An 18,463-nucleotide genomic window follows, 5' to 3' on the forward strand; every position below is an offset into this window, starting at 1 on the left:
TAAGAAAATTCCCCGTAATATTTACAATATTTACCGAGGGTTGTCGGTCTTTTATGTGAAATATGAAAGTAAGAAACAATGAGAGAGGAGAAGAAGAATAGAGGATGTGTGTGTGTGTGCGTGTTGGATGCAGCAAAACTCTTAAATCCCTCCCGCCACCTCTGCCAGCAATCCCTGAGGGTGAGCCGGATTTACGAGTGCGCGGCCTAAAATCCGTCCGAGCATTCGACGAGCATTACACAGTGTTACAACGAGCGCGATGCGATGCGATGCGATGCGATGCGGTGCGGAAAGGAGCTCGCACTCGCGATAATTCGCGAATAAATTTACCGCGAGAATATCGTCGCGATATTTACTGTCGCGCGTGAATACCAGTACGCGCGATTCCACCGTTGTACCTGTACGCACCGACACCGCAGTTTCGACGGCGATACATGAGCAAGGACCAGCCGCATTTCATCACGTATGCTGGCTCGTTTTTCATCGCGCGCGTTCGCAGCGCGAAGAGAGAGGGACAGAGAGAGAGAGGGACAGAGAGAGAGAGAGGCGTCCTACTCTCGATAATTATCGCTGATCGCACACATTTCGAGTTTTCAGACTTCTACTTTGCTAGAATCATAAATGGAAATGTGGTAATCACGAGAAGACGAGCACGTGTTTTTATTTTAGATTGTCCTTGAAATGTTATTTATTATTATTAAGACAGAGTATGAGGCATTAGAAAGTAAGCATGCTTCATTAAGTAATTAAAAATGTATATATATTTATTTAAAAATATATATAATATATTAGATATCTATATTAGATATAATGTATATCTCTGTATATTAGAAAAAAAAATAGTGAAAATTCTCTCTCATATTTAGTTCTCACAAAATAAGATACGTATGAACGAACGTCGTAAGGACGAGCAGTGTCGCAGTGTACAGGTTTAAATTCGATTGAGAGGTTTACAGTTGAAAAAAAAATGATAAAACGTAAGAAATTACAATTAATCGAGAGAGACAAAGCATAGCGAAAGCGTGAAATTAACTCCGACTAATACTTGGATAAGTAATCGCCTTAAGCGTCGCATCGCATCGTATCGCATCGTATCGGAATTGATCTTCGCCGAGCGGAAGAAATAATTTTTTTGCTTTCCTCGCGAGCGTCTCGAACGCACTCACGCGTTGCTGGTATCGCGGAGAGAACAGCTGACCCCAACGCGAATTATTACGCGCGGTTATGGCGTTGCTAAGAGCGCGGCGACAACAAAAATACGATTTCGCGGATAAGAAGGCGGTTGCCGCGCGTGTTCGATCTACGTTTAACGAATCGAGCCTCGCACGCGCTACCGCGTCGCGAGGAAGCGTCACGCGGAGAGAGTCGACGAACGGAAAGAGGAGGGTGAGGCAGAGGGGGGCGACAGGGGGAGAGGAAGGAGAACGGGGGAGCGACAAGGCGACGACGACGCCGAGAGGAAAATCGATCGATAGCGTCCTGTGTTGTAGAGCGCGTCGCGAAGACGCGCACGCCGTAAAGCCCGCGAGTGAACGCGGGTAAAACGAGAACCGAGGAGCCTCTCTCTCTCTCTCTCTTTCTCTCTCTGTCTCTCCGTTCGATTCCGACATTCGACGCGAGTCGATGTAACGAGCCCGTACGATTAATTTTCACCTGCTTCCTCCGATGAGGGACCTCCGTCTCCTCGTCCGGTCCTCCTGCCCTTCGCGGAAGGACATACACGCGCGAGCGATGCGCGCATATGTGCGAAAGCGCGTGAAATGATATGTATGTGCGTACGTGCGTACGTCAGCATGCGTGTAGCGTGTGCACGCGCGTGATACACATACGCACGACACAGCCACGCGAGCTATTTGCGCGACACATGTGTGCCGCCGCGTCGCGCCGCGGCTCGAGTTAACGGTCGCTCGCTATCGTTCCTTCAAGACGACGGTATGTTGCCGCTAGCCGCATGATAATATCGATAAACGGCTCTCCGATTCTTGCCTCGCCGTCTCGCTGTCGCCGATGCTCGGTTTGTGTTCGAAACTATTTACCGAATCGTCCTAATGACCGCGTTAGTCATCGCGCTTAGCGATATCTACCTTGTCGTTACATTAAGTCAAAATGCAAATAACCGCCTGCTGAGCTTGTTGATATAATTTACATTTTTGTCATATTTGTTTGTTCAAACGAGGAGAAAGCAGGCGCATGCGAGCGTATTCAAATTTGTTTGTTTGTTAAATTCGTCAAATTTTGATCATGAGTTTTGTGATGATCGCGAGAAAATTTTTTATATTCTTACATGAGAACCGGATCGAAATTTTTCTCTTACTTTCAACTTCAATCTTTTCACACTTTTGGAATCTGAAGAATTTCAATAGGTTTAATTTATATAAGAATTAAGCTTTTTTATTTTTTTTAGATAGATGGTAAACGAATATTTTCTCATTCTGTTTAAAGTTTTTGATAAAATAAAAACAATTATAGATAATTATAGATAATTAGAGACAAAATATAGATAATTATAGCTAAATTAAAGTGAATCGATTGCTGAAGGTATTAGTAGATACTAGATAAAAAGTTGAAAGATAAAAAAATTTCGACTTTTTTTGAAAGATAGAGAAAAAAATTTCGACTCTTTGAAAGATATCGCTTCTTTTCTATCTCTTTCTCCAATTTACAATCTCCATCTACCAGTTGACACTGTTGAACATAAAATTCCATGCCAAACATGCATATCGATTAATTTATTGAACATCAGTCAAACGTGCGTATCATAATTGCTTTCAAAGATACACGTATTAGTTATCGCTGTTTATCGTCGACGGAATCTCTAACTTCGACGAATGTCAGTGTCACGTTTAACTCGATAAACTCAGTTTCTTGTGTGAAAGCGGTATAACGAATGAGAAGGAGAAAGAGAAAGAAAGATTAAATAAGAGACATGAGATAGATAAGACAAGAAAAAAGATAAATAGAGATGAGGAACTGGAGAAGGAGAGAGAAAGAAGAGAGTTAAGTTCATTCATAAAAAAGAAAATTATTACGAGCGGCGGAGGAGTGCGACTCCCGCAAAGTGAATGATACCTCCTGCTACTCTTACTTCTCTTCCCCCTTTTCCCTTCCCTTCCCTTCCGTCCCCACCGACCCCTCCGACTTCTGAACGGCGATTATCCCCACTGTCGTGCCCTGCGCCGTCCTTGCAACCGTGAAAAGATCTCTCGTGATAAACCTCGATCCTTCCTCCTTCTACGAATCATATCTCTCTTTCTCTCTCATTGTTGATACGCTGATAGGAATCCCGTGAAACTTGTATCTCTACGTCTCTTGCCTCCCGCAACTTCTTCGAATAACATTGGGATTAATACTTGGTACAAGAGCACTGATTGTTATATACGTAACTTGGAAAGAGTCATAGACGATGTATCTATCGGATAAGACTCGATATATCGGACGGGAGAGTCGGAGAGAAGTGGCTAACCATTCTCGACCCGTTGACCCCTAAAGTTTGCAAAGCGAGAATTCACATTTCGTGAATGGAGTGACTCATGAATGTATATCCCAGTGTCTCTCACCTTGCGCAGGCTTTCCAGCGTACGCTCGTTCGTGTGCCGCACATACATGCATTCGAATGCATGCAACTTGTTCTATTGTGTATGAATTAATATGAGATCCAATTAATTGATTAAATTTCTAATACGTGGAAATCCATGGATTTAATGTACACAGACGTAACTTGTAAGTCTCGAACTTGTACGCTAATGAAGATAATAATCTCGTAAAACAAGAAAAAATAAGTTCGAAAAATAGAATGAACAAATTTTTCTTTTAATTTTTTTAAAAATTGGTTCAAAAAATTAAAACCGACATATAAATTCGAATGACATTTTGTTTCACCGAACTTATTTCACATGCGCAACAGTTTTCAAAATTTGTATAAAAATTACAAAATTTTGTTTCAATGAAGAATAAATTATTTTATGTACATCTTCAGTAACTTCTAGAGATTATGTAAATATTTTAAATATTATATTATATGAAAATATATTCTATTATTTGAGAGAAGCATAATATATAATTGAAATATGCGAAATAATGACAAATTGAATTTTTTGAAAACGAAACTGTAAATAAATTTTTCTCATGTGCACTTTTGATTTAATTTTTTTGTACGAAAAATTATCTCCTTTTCTTATTATACTACGCTTCCTGCTCCATTTTGTGTATGATATCCCCTCGCACACGTATACATATGTATGACGTAACTGAGAAAGCAAAATATTTATTCGTCGAATCCAGAAGGTACGATATTGGTCGACACATTGGAAGACAATTACGTTTTATGTCGAATAAAACTGTTGGTTAATCGTTAGGCCCGGACGATCAAAGGGTTAAAGTCGCGTTGCATTGCGGTACTTGGCGCGCAAAGAGGTTTCATTATTTTTTGCCAGAATCAATCTAGCCGATGCCTCTCGCGCGATCGATCAACCATCGCGGGGGTGGACGTGTTCCTCATGATGGTGTGTCGGTCTATCAGCCGTCCGATGGGTGCCTCGCCCTCGATCTCACCGTTATTCGCGTCCTAATCGAGCTAGTAGTAGGCCCTCCGACGCGATATCTCTCCTGCACCCTTCTCTATATTACCCAGCCATCAACCCGTCCGTCCCTCTTGGCCTCTCGCCGACCGTCCTTAATCGAGCGGGAACCCTTCGATGCGCGATTTCGAAATTTCCAGCCGATAAAAAAGAAAATCGATGTAGCCTGTCCCCCCCCCCCGCTCTCCCCCGTCCCTTCCGCGTTGACACATCGTTGCACGTACCCCGTCATCCGGCTCTCCGAACACGTAAGCGGACACGACTCGCAACGAACGGTAGCTCGCGTAATCGCCGCGCGGGAAGAAATCCCGATGCGCTAGCAGATGGTCTATCGTGTATATCGCAAAAGACGGAGAAGGTAGAGGAGGAAGAAGGAGAGCGATGATGAAGAAAATCGAGAGCGCGTTAAGAGAAAGCGCGGCCGCGCTTATACAGCAGGTACACCGGCGAAGCCCGTGTCGCAAGGGTGGCATATCTGTGTGTGGCTGTAGATATCTAAGAGAGAGAGAGAGAGAGAGAGAGCAGGTATATCGAGTAGAGAAGCAGTAGGGTCTCCGTGGAAATTTACCGGAGCGCGAGTTACGGCAACTTGCTTGTGGCTCGTTGGAGAGAACCTCGCTCGGTTCGCTCGCCTCCTTCGCATCCCCCCATATACACCGCCGCGCGGCTTTCGCATCCGCGGCTAAGAGCAAAGGGGCGCCAAGGGTTCGGGTCCGTCGTCGGGTGGCGGCGGGAGGCATCCTAGGGTAGGTAGGTAAGAGGGATGGGGGAACGAGTGGAGGAGTAGTCACAGCCTGGAGGGTCGTGAAGAGGCGGACGGCAAAGGGGACAGCGGGGCGACGGCGGAAAGGGTCGAGCCGACGAGGGACGAACGGAGCGGGGAGGGCAGGCCGCAACGGTATACGCGTCGAGGATCGGTCGAGGGAACGCCGAAGGGGGTTGCAGGGGGACAAGCACGGCAGGGGCGACGAGCTAGTCGCGGACCACGTCGAAGTAGGTCGTCTCGCTCTCTCTCTCTCGCTGTCGTTTCATCTTCCTCCTCTCTCGCTCTCTTCGCTTCCCCGTGTTTTCTTCGTCCCTGTTTCTATCCCGCTCTCTCTCTCTCCCTCCCTCTTTCTCTCTGTCGCGTTTCCTCGCGCCTCCGTCTCTCTCAGTCCCTGCTATTACGCGTTTTCTCTCTCCCGCGTTCTCTCCAGCGTGCGCGGTGTATTCCGCGGTAAACGGCCAAGCCTGGTCGACGGACCCTCGCATGGCCTGCAGCTGTCTCCTAACCCCTCGCGCCTCCCCGATACCCCTTATCCACCGGCTTTCCTGTCTGCCGTCTCTCTCCCATTTTCGGTGCTGATCTCCCTTTTTCTTCGTCGCTCTCTCTCCCTCTCTCTCTCTTTCTCTACGCCGCGGGTTCTCTTCGCGCCGCGTTCCTACCGCGTGTTCTTCGCCACCCTACACACCCTACGAAGAGGAAAGGAAGAAGGAGCAAGAACGAAGCGAGGCGGAAAGACAGAGAGGGACTATCATCCTATGTACTAGATATCAGGGCCGAGAGCGAAGATATAGGGAGAGAAGCGAGGGAGAGAGCCCGATGGCTTGCGAGAGACCGAGATGAGAGACAATCCACCCTGGTGTAAATATATACTGCGCGGCTCAACTCGGCATTCTGTTAAGGCACAGACATTGCGGTTCTCTTTCGGTCAAGACACTGACAGTACGAGTAAGATTCGGACCTCGCTAAGAAAGTACCTGAAAAAGTAACGAAGGAAAATGTACTGAACCGACCATTTCACAAAATTCAAAGAAAAACAAATTTTGCCTATACTACCAAATATTTTATGACTGTTTTGGGACATTTTCATTTGGCGAAGGACAAGTCCTTTCTTTTGTGAAGAAAGCAGTTTTGGGACAAAGTTGTATCTCGAAAACCTGAAATCTGAACTTGAAATCATCATTTTAAGACATTATTTCCAATTTTTCGCAATGTATTTCTATGCACATTTAATGAAATTCATGATTTTATATAGACTTTAAACTCATAATTAAAGTCAAATATGTAATTTATTATTTTATACTGTGAATAGTTTTTTTGTTTAGAAGAAATTTGTAAAACGTTTAGTATGTATCTGCTTCCTTTAGTCAAGTAAGTAGATAGTAATTAACCCGTTGGATGTATTATATTACGTTTTATAAATTAGGAAGTCATTAAAGAATTTCGGTGAAAGTTGGTATCAAACATTGACGAAAATATCAGAAGTTTCATTGACGAAAAATCGCCTCAAGACACTATAATAGCAACTTTTGTTTGCTGTCATGGATAATGTTTATTTTTACATCTCAGAAATAGAAAATTGAAACATACAAAAGACATTCAATAACACACTAATCCACTTGAACAAATCTGAGGCGCGAGCAACTGATAAAAAGCTATAAATCCACGAAATCTTGTATACGCGTGTATAATATATATATTATCATATATTTTTAACTAATTTTAACAAGTTTTACAAAGAACAATTATATTGGAACTTAAATTAAAATAATAAATAATATTATTGTTCTTTTATAATTTGAAAAAATTTATTTATGATAAATATTATGGTGTTATTCTGATATTTAGATTATTATTTTGATTATTATTTAGATTATTATTTAGATTATTTTTATTATAGATAGATAAATAGATTTGTTCTTCTCCGCGGGATTTTTTTTCAGTTTCCTAGCGGGATGCTTAGGTTGAAAATTCACACGTCTGGGATCATGTAGCAGAATACCGAGCTTTGTACTATAGAGTTTTATACCGAGAAATTTACAGTCAGCTTAGATTAGAAGGATTTTTAAAAAATCAAAATTTCGAAAAATTAAGCTCTAATTATGATATTGATCGTAAAAAAATTCAGATATCTTTTATTATGAATATTAAATTCAAAATTAGGAATATTAGAACGATGTCCGAAAAGGAATGAATTACATATATTCCCTTTTTAATATCGTTCCAAACTTTCTAATCTCGAATTTAATAATAAAAGATATCTGAATTTTTTTACGATCAATATTGATAATCATAATTAGAGCTTCATTTTTCGAAACATTGGTTTTCTAGAAATCCTTCTATCTAAGCTGACTTTTTGTTGTAAATTTCTCGGGTATAAAACTCAGGTATAAAGCTCAGTTCGTATCCTGCTGCGTGGACTTACAATTAGAACAGAAGACGTACTTTTTTCTCATTCAACCTAACATTCCGCTAGAAAAAAAATATTCCAAGTCTCACGAAGGAGGAACAAATCTATCTGTCTATAATAACCAAAATAATAATCTAAATATCAAAATAACACCATAATATTTATCATAAACAAGTTTTTTTAAATTACAAAAGAACAATATTATTTATTAATTATTTTAATTTAAATTCCAATATAATTGTTCTTTGTAAAACTTGTTAAAATTAGTTAAAAATATATGAAATGTGATTTTAAATATCTCCTCAATAAATTTACATAAATAAATGTAGATAAAAGCATTTCATATAAAGTAAAAATGTTACTTTTAGTTTTTGGAAAATGTATCTTCTTCCATATGGACTTTGAAAAATTAAATATTTTACACAAACAAGATTAAAAATTTCAATTTGTTTTATGAAAGAAAAAAGTCAGATAAATAAATTGATTGTCGGATGTATAGTTTTGAAAAAAAAAATGCAATATTTTTTAATTTACACTATGTTATCGCGACTAATTTCTGTGCACTGATAGATATACAAGGAAAAAATAATAATTAATAAAATACATTGCGTGTGCCAAAAACAAAAAATTAGGCTTGAATTTCCAACAGTCGCGTGGCGATCGATTACGCGGATGTCAATTAAATAGCTCTGCTCAATTAGGTAACGGTGTTATTATCAAATTAATCGGTACGTGGCTTTTGTTTGCCGCCCTCAATCGGAGATCTCGCGTTACTTAATGGCTCCCGTTTCATCCCTTATGATAAAGCCATTACGGATGCTCGGAGCGTTGTATTGTGTGAGTGTATGCGCGCAGCGTTTTGCACGTGTGCGTCTATGTAGCCGTATATCAGAAAGCCAGCCGGAGTTATAGAAGCGGGTCGATCCTATCTTTCTGCTCGGGGTGGCAACGCACTGCAACAAGTGCACGACGATAGCTAGCCACATTGAGATTCGGTCTGTTCGGGCTCAATTCCATTCATCGTCGAAACAGTTCCGACCAGATGCTTTAACGATCGGCACTCAGCCCAAAACACAAATTATCAAGTTAGTGCGCTCTCGCTTCTCTCTCCGTGAGGGGCTCGTGCCTCCTCCTCTCCTCACGTGTCACGTGCACGAGAACAATCGCAAAGTAATTTTAATTAGATCGCATGCGAAAGCGCCGGTAATAACGACTATTATCCGACGGTGAGTTTCACTTTCGTTTCACCAGCCGCCGTCGGTTTACCGTTTTTATTGCGACGAGCTCTGTTATAGATAGCGAAAAGTACGTCGAAACTCTCTCACCCTCCATCTCTCTCTCTTTCTCTCTCTTTCTTTCTGTGTGTGCGCATGTATTTATGTCCGCGCGTAGTATACAGACTGTCCTTGACCCATAATACTTTGCGCCCATCTCTTTACGGTTATCGCATTAGTAAATGAAAGCGAAATGCAGATTGGGAGAAATGTAATAAATTGCAATAATATAAGGCGATCATTTTTCTTTTTGAAATACGCAAAATGCTCGGATCAATATTTACGCTTGATTTCCTATGAACCATTTAATTCACAAACTGTTTATCGTTGAAAGTTATCTCGGGACCGAGACCGCATTTCTACAAACGTCGTATCTATGTGGTATTCTATCGCTGAGAGTATAAGTTAGCCAAAGAGGAAGAGAGAGAGAGAGAGAGAAAGAAAAAGAGAAAGACACTCTGTATACGTATACACATATAAAGTAAACGCAACAAGTTTCCTTTTTATGCGGTGACCTACAGGTTATTCAAAAGGAAACTTAAACCGAGAGGGACAGTATTATTACTGCGGGAGGTCACGGGGATGGGAGAGAAACTACTTATTGGTCTTCTCCGTTCTTCTTTCGCGAACGGGGAAAGGGAAATTTCACGACGAGGGAGAGGGATCGATTTTAATGCTCCGGAGAATTAAAGAGCCGAGTTCCTCATCGATCCGATGCCGAAAGCGCGGCCCTTTCGCGTTAATCGGCCGATGCTCCCGTAAAATACTACGTCGATTCGCCGTTACCGATTTTTCTTTTTCTCTCTCTTTCTCCCTCTCTTTTTTCCTTGCCAAGTAGCGATCGTTTCACACGGCGACAAAAATGTTCCCCCCGACAGAGTATGATATTTAACGAAGTAACGTGGCGTCAAAGGGAACCGTACGAGCTTGGAAAAAAGGTATCGCGCGCTATTGGTAGTATCAAAGGCCCTCAAAAAATTACGCTCCATTTTTTTTTAATTTTATTTTATTCTTTATATATATATATAAAATTTATTTATTTATTCTTATCGAAATATATTCCCCCGTATATATAAAATGCGCATATATCCACGTGTGAATTCGAAATGTGTTGAACGTTAGTCGGAGAGATCTTTCTTATAAGCTATCTACGTTAAAACTGCCTAACTTAACTGGCGCATACATTTTTCTCTATGGTCAAGGTTGCCTGTAATAATCCTGTAATGTTCCTGTAACATAAATCTTCCACTACACGGCACGTATTCTTTGCACGGTTTGTCGTTTAACATATAGAACCATCCATGCACGGGTAACGGGTCAGGTAGAGAATATTAGACTTCCGTTCCCGGATCCGGTAAATGAGCTGCGGGTTGAACGCAAAGTTACGAAACAAAGGGCCTCTTCACTTTTCCGAACGCTTTGGATATTATCCTTTTCTTCGCTTTTACCATCAGGTACTGCCATTAATGTGCAAAACATTGACTGGTATTTTCTGAAATATATAAATAAATTTGTTAGATGGAAACAATAACATGTATTATAATGTCTTGGAAAAAGTGAAATGCTCTCTTTTAATAATTGATATTTTATTTTAACATTAATGATTTTTTTCTTCAGCTAAAAATATTACTGTTTAAATAATTGCTAAAGAGAAGTTGTATATTATTAAAATATCATGTTATTAAACTTTTCAAGAATCGATGTTCTTTACGTGAATTGACAACTAGTTGCACATGTGTTGTCCGAGAATGCCGAAAAAAGATTTATATTTCAAATCTCTCTCTAGTCGCCGTAAAAATTTTGAGAAGTTTTAAGAATTTGAGAGATTTTATCGTTATTTTATTAAATATATAATAAAAATAATTAGAAATGGTTTTTCATAAAAAATTAATGAAAAAAATTAATCGTCCCTTATGACTAATTCTTAAATTGATGCATCAGATCGTATACATTTTATTGTTTGAAATATCATTATATCTGAAATGAAACAATTTATAGCATTTATACATAAATAAATGCCGCTAATATTATTCTTTTTTATAAGTATTAATTCAAAACTCACGTTTCAACGTTAAATCTTTGTTTTTTGAACTAATTGAAAATAATTAAGAAGGTTACTGTTTATCGAAATAATTTATTGAAGTGTGTTAGTTCTTATTTAGATAAATGGGGGACAATGTTATTATAATTTTTTTTAATATATCATTTATTTTTCTTACATTTTATTCGATACACTTAAGTATACTCGTATAGGTATCACTGTGAAGCTGATTATTTAGTAAAGATCAAGAATAAAGTTATTGATTTGTATAAAAATTTCTTTTTCTTTTTAATAGATAGAAAAATACAAACAAATTGTATTATAATTATTTTCGCTGTTGCAACTATATAATAAATTGTAATAATATTCTATGAAGAAAATGTTTCGTTGCATTTTTCGTGGTGGTCGACTAGAATCAAGTTGCTACCATATATAAACATTTTTCCGTGCCATTAAATAGATTTTTCGTTTTTTGAAACAATATGTTCCTTATTGTCTCATTTTTTAGTTCTTTTATTGTTTTCTTCATTTTTCTTGTCTTTTAAGGGTCGTCTACAATGGCCGTAGCATAAGGTTGTAAGGCCGTAGTCGTAAGAAGTTGACCAATCCCAGTTGAAGTTCAGGAGAATAATCAACTGTGATTGGTCAATTTCTTACGACTACGGCCTTACAACATTATGCTACGGCCATTGTAGACGACCCTTTATGCATTAACATCACACGGTTTTAAACAAGCGAACAAAAGACGAAAAAAATATGTACGTCCTTCGAATTTTATATATCTTTATATAATATACCGCGCAATGTTATATAGAATATGGAGTTCTTAAGTTACTCGCATACCTATCTATACGTTTATTTATTTAGGACTAAACAATATTCATTCTTGTACCATTTAGTCCCATTTCTTCCCTTTCTCTAGTTTCTTTGCTGATTGTTAGACTTTGTTCATTGTCAGTGATTTGTACTTTCTTTTCAAGTCGCCGAGAGTTTTTACGAATTTCATTTTTCAATTTCTCTATTGTAAAAAGTAAAAATCGTAAATCATGAAATACAAGAATAGAATCGCATTTCTATATGGCAACAATTCGATTCTAAGAAATACAAGTTAACTACTGCTTAGCATTCAAATAGATAATCAATAGATACACACACGTTGTGCTTATTAATCGCGTTACTCGTGCCGCTTGCAACTCGATAGCACAACACAAAGTTGCGAAAAAAAATGACAAAAAGAACATGCACTGCAATGTCCAACAATAATGACGAGCATCGAAGTTTTGCACGTACGGCATTAATCGATCGTCTAACGTCCGACTAATGCGATGATGCCGGCATCGACGTTACTTTCTTTTTTGCTCTTATTATCGAAGATATTATTAGTTATCGAACATGAAATTTGATCTTTTGGTTAACGATGCAGACTTTATAAGAGCATCTTTCCCTTTTTTTCCTCTCAAGAATATTAAAAATCGCATCGGGAAGATAAATTCGTGATTGTATCACGGTAATTTTTATTTTGTTCTTTGAACTCTTCTATCGTTCGATCGTATACTCGATAACATTATACATGAGTTGTATGTTATTTGCCAAATCATTTTTTCCAAATCATAAATCATAAGTATAAACATCCAACGAGAGATTGAATTATAACGATCCGGCGATTAAATTCTAATAAGATTGATTGATATCCTCTTGAAAATCAAGCCTCGTGTGATGAAAAAAATTTGATTTCACGCTGTCCATTTACTTTAACATACAGAATTACGATCCTTCCATGATTGTTACCATCAATTATCAGACACCCCGTATACAGCCTTAATCGATAATTGGTACATCTAGCCAAAGAGATTCGGCGCTACAAAGCAGCGCAGTTAGAGAGCACAATTTCCAGAATTTCAGGCGTATTCGCTGACGCGCGTAAAATGCGCTTTTATCCAGCTCCGGACGTCTGACTCCTCTCGCGTCGCTTTAATAAATAGCTTTCGCGGATGGCATAATGGTAATGGTCATGGTGTGTAATCGCCGCGATTTTCTCGTCTGTGGTTGCGCCGGTAGTCGCTTTAGTAGGTAGGTACGGACGAGACGGAGAGAGGAAGCGACGTCGAGGGAGAAGGGCTCCCCGCAGCAACGGAATTGAATTAAAAGTTGGAAAGCGCCGCGCACCCCCGCGACGCGCTCCCGACAAATCTTTCCGATACTCGTTATAACGACTTGACGTAATATGTTACAAGCACGATGATGCATGCGCCACGAAAATACTAATCGCGTAAATCATCGATTGCTGCAACGCGATAGGGAGAAGGCGAAAATAACGTCGAGAAATGTCGGGAGAAAAAAATCTTTATCCAAGGACTAGTAAAGTTTACTCTAGCAGTACGTGACGATTTTTCGAAATTTTTTAAGAACGTTAAAAGTTGATTCGACAGGTGTTTTTATTGATATTTAAACAGTACGTTAGTATTTTTAAATCTTGGTTATTAAGCTTTTTTTTCATGCTCGTGTGTAACTGTGTAAAAATGGAAAAACTCGATTTTATTCAGTAGGACATTTTTGGAGTAGGACATTTTACTCAATCTAATTTCATTAGAAAAAATTGAAAAATAATAAAATGGTGTCATTTTAAAATTAAATATTTCAATTTTACTGAAATTTTGCCACTTTGAAGATCAGAAAAATATAAATTTTTTAAATTCTAATTGGGTTTAGTATCCCAAAAATGCAGCATGTCACATCATCATTTTTGATTAGATTATAGAGATTTATATAGGCAGCAGAGATTTATATTGAACAAAAAAAGCTAAATATTCAAGATTTAAAAATACCGACGTACTGCTTAAATATATATACGCCATATATATATATATATATATATATATATAAATTTTTAATATTTAAAAAAAAATTACTAAAAAAATCATCAATTTTTCATATCGTTAGAGTAGACTGGCCCTTAATGGGAACTCGTCTCTCTCTCTCTCTCTCTCTTTCTCTTTTAATGCGTACATCGAGATATCTCTCAGCCGATTGGCAAGCGCGCGTCATACTTGGCCGAGCGATAAATTTGCTTCCCGTGACGTCCCGCGCGTTCGTCGTCCGCGGTTCGAATCGCGCCGCGGCCACTTCCTCCGGTTTATCTCGAAGCGCGCTCGGTCGCTCGCTCACCAGTCTGACCTCTTTCGGATTCGCAGCGGGCGGCCTTAAAAGCGAACTCGTAATCTCGGACGACTTACGAGCCGTATGGGCAGCGGGGAGCCGAGGGTCTCGGTTGCCAGCTCACCGGACGCGGAAAGAGAAAACGCGACGAGGAGAGGAGAGATAGTCTCCGTCTTGTCTACTGCTATACCGCTTTCGTCCGTCGCGTCGCATTCCTCGCGATGCTCCGTCGTCGCCGTCGTCGTCGTCTTCGTCGTCTTCGCCGCCTTCGTCGTCGTCGTCGTCCCTCGATTTCCCGCTTCGCGTCGCCGAAGCGATATGACATAGCGCGAGCGCGGCGAATCGATAGTCGACGCGGATATCTCGTATACCGCGTGGCCTATATAAATGCGACCGAGAGAAGAGAAGAAGTTGCGCATCACAGGGGAGGGATCTCGACCCCGAGATCTAACATTTTATGGTACGTACGCACGCACGCACGCACGCACGTACGCACGCACGCACGCAACGTGTCGTTCACGCGGGAAATTTGAGCGCTCTTCCGTCTCGACGCGCGCGCTCGTCATCGTTATGGGAACATATGGGGAGTAGGAGCCGCGAGAGCGAGAGAGAGGACGAGCTCACGCATGTGCGAATATGTACACATAAAGCGCGCGTATCTGCGTAAACGGAGGGACTTTACGCGCTGCGGCACTCTTCTTCGTCTCTTTCTCTTCTCTCTCTCTCTCTCTCTCTTCTCGTTCTCTCTTGCGCTGCTATAAATTATCGGGTTACCCGCGGCACAGGCACTTGTTCGAGAGAAAGAATATCAGGAGGGGCGTTAAGGTGTGTTTTACATACGATCGCTTTTCCATCGCGACGTGAGATTGTGAAATTTTATAAATCGAGGTTTTTTCCTTTTTTTTTTTGGTCGCTCTCTCGATCTGATTATCTAATGCTAATTAATCATCTATATTATGCATCTAATTATGAAAACTCTTAGAGTTTAATAAACTCGAGAAAAAAGGAATCGATTTTATGTTAGTCAAAAAGTGTGGTCGTTAAAAATAATAGAAAATATCTTATGTATCTCTCATCACATTGTGATATAAGTAGACAATATTTTCTTACTTTTTCCGCATAATTACATTCCATCATTCGTCTACTTAAATATCGCTCTTTCCATATTAATTTCTTATAATACCGATTGATGAAACGACAATTCAAACCGCGAACCGAGACGTATTTTTGACGCTACAATTATCACGGACACCGAAGCGACGAGCGGGCCGAATTCCAACATTTGCCGCGATATCTCGTCGATATCTCCGTCGAGGAGACTGAGAGGAGACCGGGAGGAGACCGGCGGAGACCGGAGGAACGTCAGAGCGGGCGACAAAGTCGCTCTTTGTTCGCGCAAGGCAAAGGAAAGAAACGCTCCGGAGAACCGCGGGCGCTCCTAATTGACGGCTCTCTCGCGATTTTTACCTCGCTCACCGAGCTGAGGCCAGAAGCCCGCGAGAGTCTTCTCTCTTTTTCTCCTTTATCTTTTTCTTTCCCGTCTACCGCCCCCGTCTCCCCGCGACCCTCTCCGGACCCGTCCGCCTCTTTCCCTGCCTCCCTCCCTCCCCCTGTCTCTCCCCTTTGCTCGCGCTCCTTCGGCGAAGGAGAGATCTTTCGAAGGCCGCGCGAGGCGCATGTAAAAGAGAGGAAAAAAACCTGGGGACCGGGGAAAGAGGGAAGAGGCGGCGGAGGAGGCCGCGGGGGGATCGCGAGGGGGGCCGCGAGACGCCCAAAGCCGCATTAACGCCGGCGCGGCTCGGCGCGTTCGCGATCGGCCAATAACCACGGTTCAAGCCCACGGTTTTAAGCGCTCTCTCGCTTCTGGAACGACGGGACGGGATGCCATTCGTCTTGAGAAGGAGGCTCCGCGAAATTTCTGCCCGAATCTCACCGGTCTCTCACCGGCCAAGACCGACGATATAATGAATGCGTTCCGCGAATAAAGGCGGATGTTGCGTTTCGCTTACTTCGCCGGGTCTCGATCGGGCGTTCGATCGAGACGCTTGGTGAAAATTTTGAAAATTTATGCGATTCAAATTATTGAAATAATGCGAGTTTTATGCCTTCGTCTCTCTTCAAGTAATATCGATTCGAATTTTAATCTTATTATTTAGATTTAGAGAAATAAAATATATATTTTTGAATCCCAACATATTTTGTAATGTCGATTTAAGTAACGTTAATTGACTAAATTTAAAAAAAAGTATTAAAATAAAATATTAGAAATAAATAATGCTGTCTTTTTTTTTTCGTAGAATAGGAAGCTGTCTGATGGAAAAGATTTTTCCGCAGAAAAATTGTGCAGTTTTTAAAGAAATAAAATATATATTTGAATTCCAACGTTTTATATAATATAGATTTAGATTAACAAAATTTCTAAAAAAAAAAGTGTTGAAGTACTAGAAAATAATAATACTGTTTTCTTTTATGGGATAGGAAACTGTGGAGGAAAAGATTTCTGCTCGGAAAGATTCTTGCAGCTTTTAAACGTTCTCAATTAGTCAGATACGACATACGAGATACCGACAGCGTTATCGTCGTGTGTGTGTATGTACGTGTGTGCGGTCGAACGTGGTCGCGAGAATGATTACGTATATAACTATCGTTCGCCGAGCGAGAGTCCGGGCGAGACCCGAGTTACGTCATCCCGTCCTTCTGCGGCGCGAACCCCGCAGCAGCCGGCAGCGACGCGGCCCTTCCTTTGAAGGTACACCCCGTGATAGCGCAAAAAACCCACCCGTAGATATCCCGTGACGTCCAATCTCCCGATTTTGCAGCGAAGCGGTTTTGTGTACGGTTCGCTGGATCCTCACCTCTGGCCTTTCGAGGATCTACCGTGAAAGCTGACGGTGACGACGACGACGACCACGACGACGACGACGAGGACAACGACGACGACGACGACGACGACGACGACGACGACGACGAAGTGTGGTCGTCTTACTCACGTATCCGCGAACGTAAGAGCTACACCCACGCGTTCATCCTTGCATATATGTGCACACGCATACAAGCCGCTCGCGTAAAAGTGCTAACGTGGGTGCTCGCTCGACCTTCTCGTGTGGCATGCGCTCCTGATATCGCCATCGTTCCTTTCGCGGAGTCGCCTCGCTTTCGGACAGATGGACGATAAGCGAGTCGACGAAGATAAAACATTTTTTTTTTCTTGAAAATTTGGGATATGTGTATACATATATATACGTGTGTGTGTGTGCGTGTGTGTGTGTGTGTATTCTTCAGACGTACCATCCGGAAAGTGTACTCGCTCCGTGCTTGATTTATCTTCGACCTTCTCCCCCTTCCCCTTTTCCCAACCTACATACCGACCTATCTCTCTATTCTGTGTCGCTCTCTCTCTCTATCTCTCTCGTTTGGTTTATATTTCGTCGGTCGGACTCTGAGTATTTCATTACGGTAGAAAGAGTTTATGAATGAAAAGAGATTCTCCAAGAGATGCTTCCGGAACCGACGGCAGTTCTCTCCCCCTCTTCGAGTAATAATCGTAGAATCCGTAGTATGTATACCGGCTTTATGCTGAGTTACGAATGAAGCGAATGAAATGAATGGGAAAATACACGCGCGCGAATATCGCGCATTAATCTTTTTCCTTTTTTAATTATCTCTCCGTTTTGTAACCTTATTTCATCTGTCCTTCGAATCTGTTGAGTACGTTAGCAAAAGAGAAAATGCAAGTATATCATGCAGCAATTCTGGAAATTTCAAACCAGACGAAAATGAAAGTTTGACAAGAAAGAGATTAAATATTCATAGATTTAATCTTCCTTTAATCACAAATTGATTTGCCGATAAATTGTATTATCTTTGCTTATTTTTAGCATCATCATATGTAATTCTCGCAAACAGATTATTCTATCTTTATGCTTTATATAATTAAATGTTTTAAACTTTTTAAAGTCTGTGTATCTCGTTTCGTACATACCTATTTTCGTTCATTTTTTTTTCATTCTGCAATGTATGGTATAAACAATCTGACAGTCATAGTTTGCGAAAATTAGTTGTTTCGATGAAAAATCTTTTGTCAGAAAAATCTTTGGTAAAAGACTAGAAAAAAGAAAAAGTTTGAAAAGCCAAAAAAGGTGATAATTTTATCTTTCAATATAAGAGAATGATAATTTTGAGGTCTTGTTCATAAAACCGCGATACGTTTTGTACACTTGATACATCAGCGAATTTTATATA

The 18,463-nt window shown here is 40.6% G+C and overlaps 2 protein-coding genes across 6 annotated transcripts in view; one reads left to right on the forward strand and one right to left on the reverse strand.

The window, feature by feature from the left end:
- The window catches only part of LOC145963556 (dynein regulatory complex subunit 7), an 80,515-nt gene that overhangs the window by 10,225 nt on the left and 51,827 nt on the right, over window positions 1–18,463 (forward strand). Inside the window, exons 3-4 of one of the 5 annotated variants that reach the window (XR_014436202.1) lie at window positions 16,700–16,970; window positions 17,041–17,099. The exons of 2 other annotated variants lie outside the window; for them this stretch is intronic. Coding sequence is in view for 2 of the 3 variants with exons in the window: in XM_083085627.1 (XP_082941753.1) it covers window positions 17,041–17,103 (63 nt within the window). In the remaining variant the exon portion in view is untranslated. Of the gene's footprint in view, window positions 1–16,699; window positions 16,972–17,040; window positions 18,008–18,463 lie in introns of those variants that run through there. 2 more of the 5 variants (XM_083085627.1, XM_083085628.1) reach the window with 2 other exon arrangements.
- The window catches only part of Bili (FERM domain-containing protein 8 Bili), a 94,362-nt gene continuing 86,011 nt past the window's right edge, over window positions 10,113–18,463 (reverse strand). Inside the window, exon 8 of the transcript XR_014436200.1 lies at window positions 10,113–10,516. The gene's annotated coding sequence lies outside the window, so the exon portion shown is untranslated. The remainder of the gene's footprint in view (window positions 10,517–18,463) is intronic.

This window comes from Camponotus vicinus, unplaced genomic scaffold (assembly GCF_025532165.1).
Source record: "Camponotus vicinus isolate PSW18456_S1 unplaced genomic scaffold, iyCamVici1.0 SCAF_12, whole genome shotgun sequence".
Classification (NCBI taxonomy): Eukaryota; Metazoa; Arthropoda; class Insecta; order Hymenoptera; family Formicidae; genus Camponotus; species Camponotus vicinus.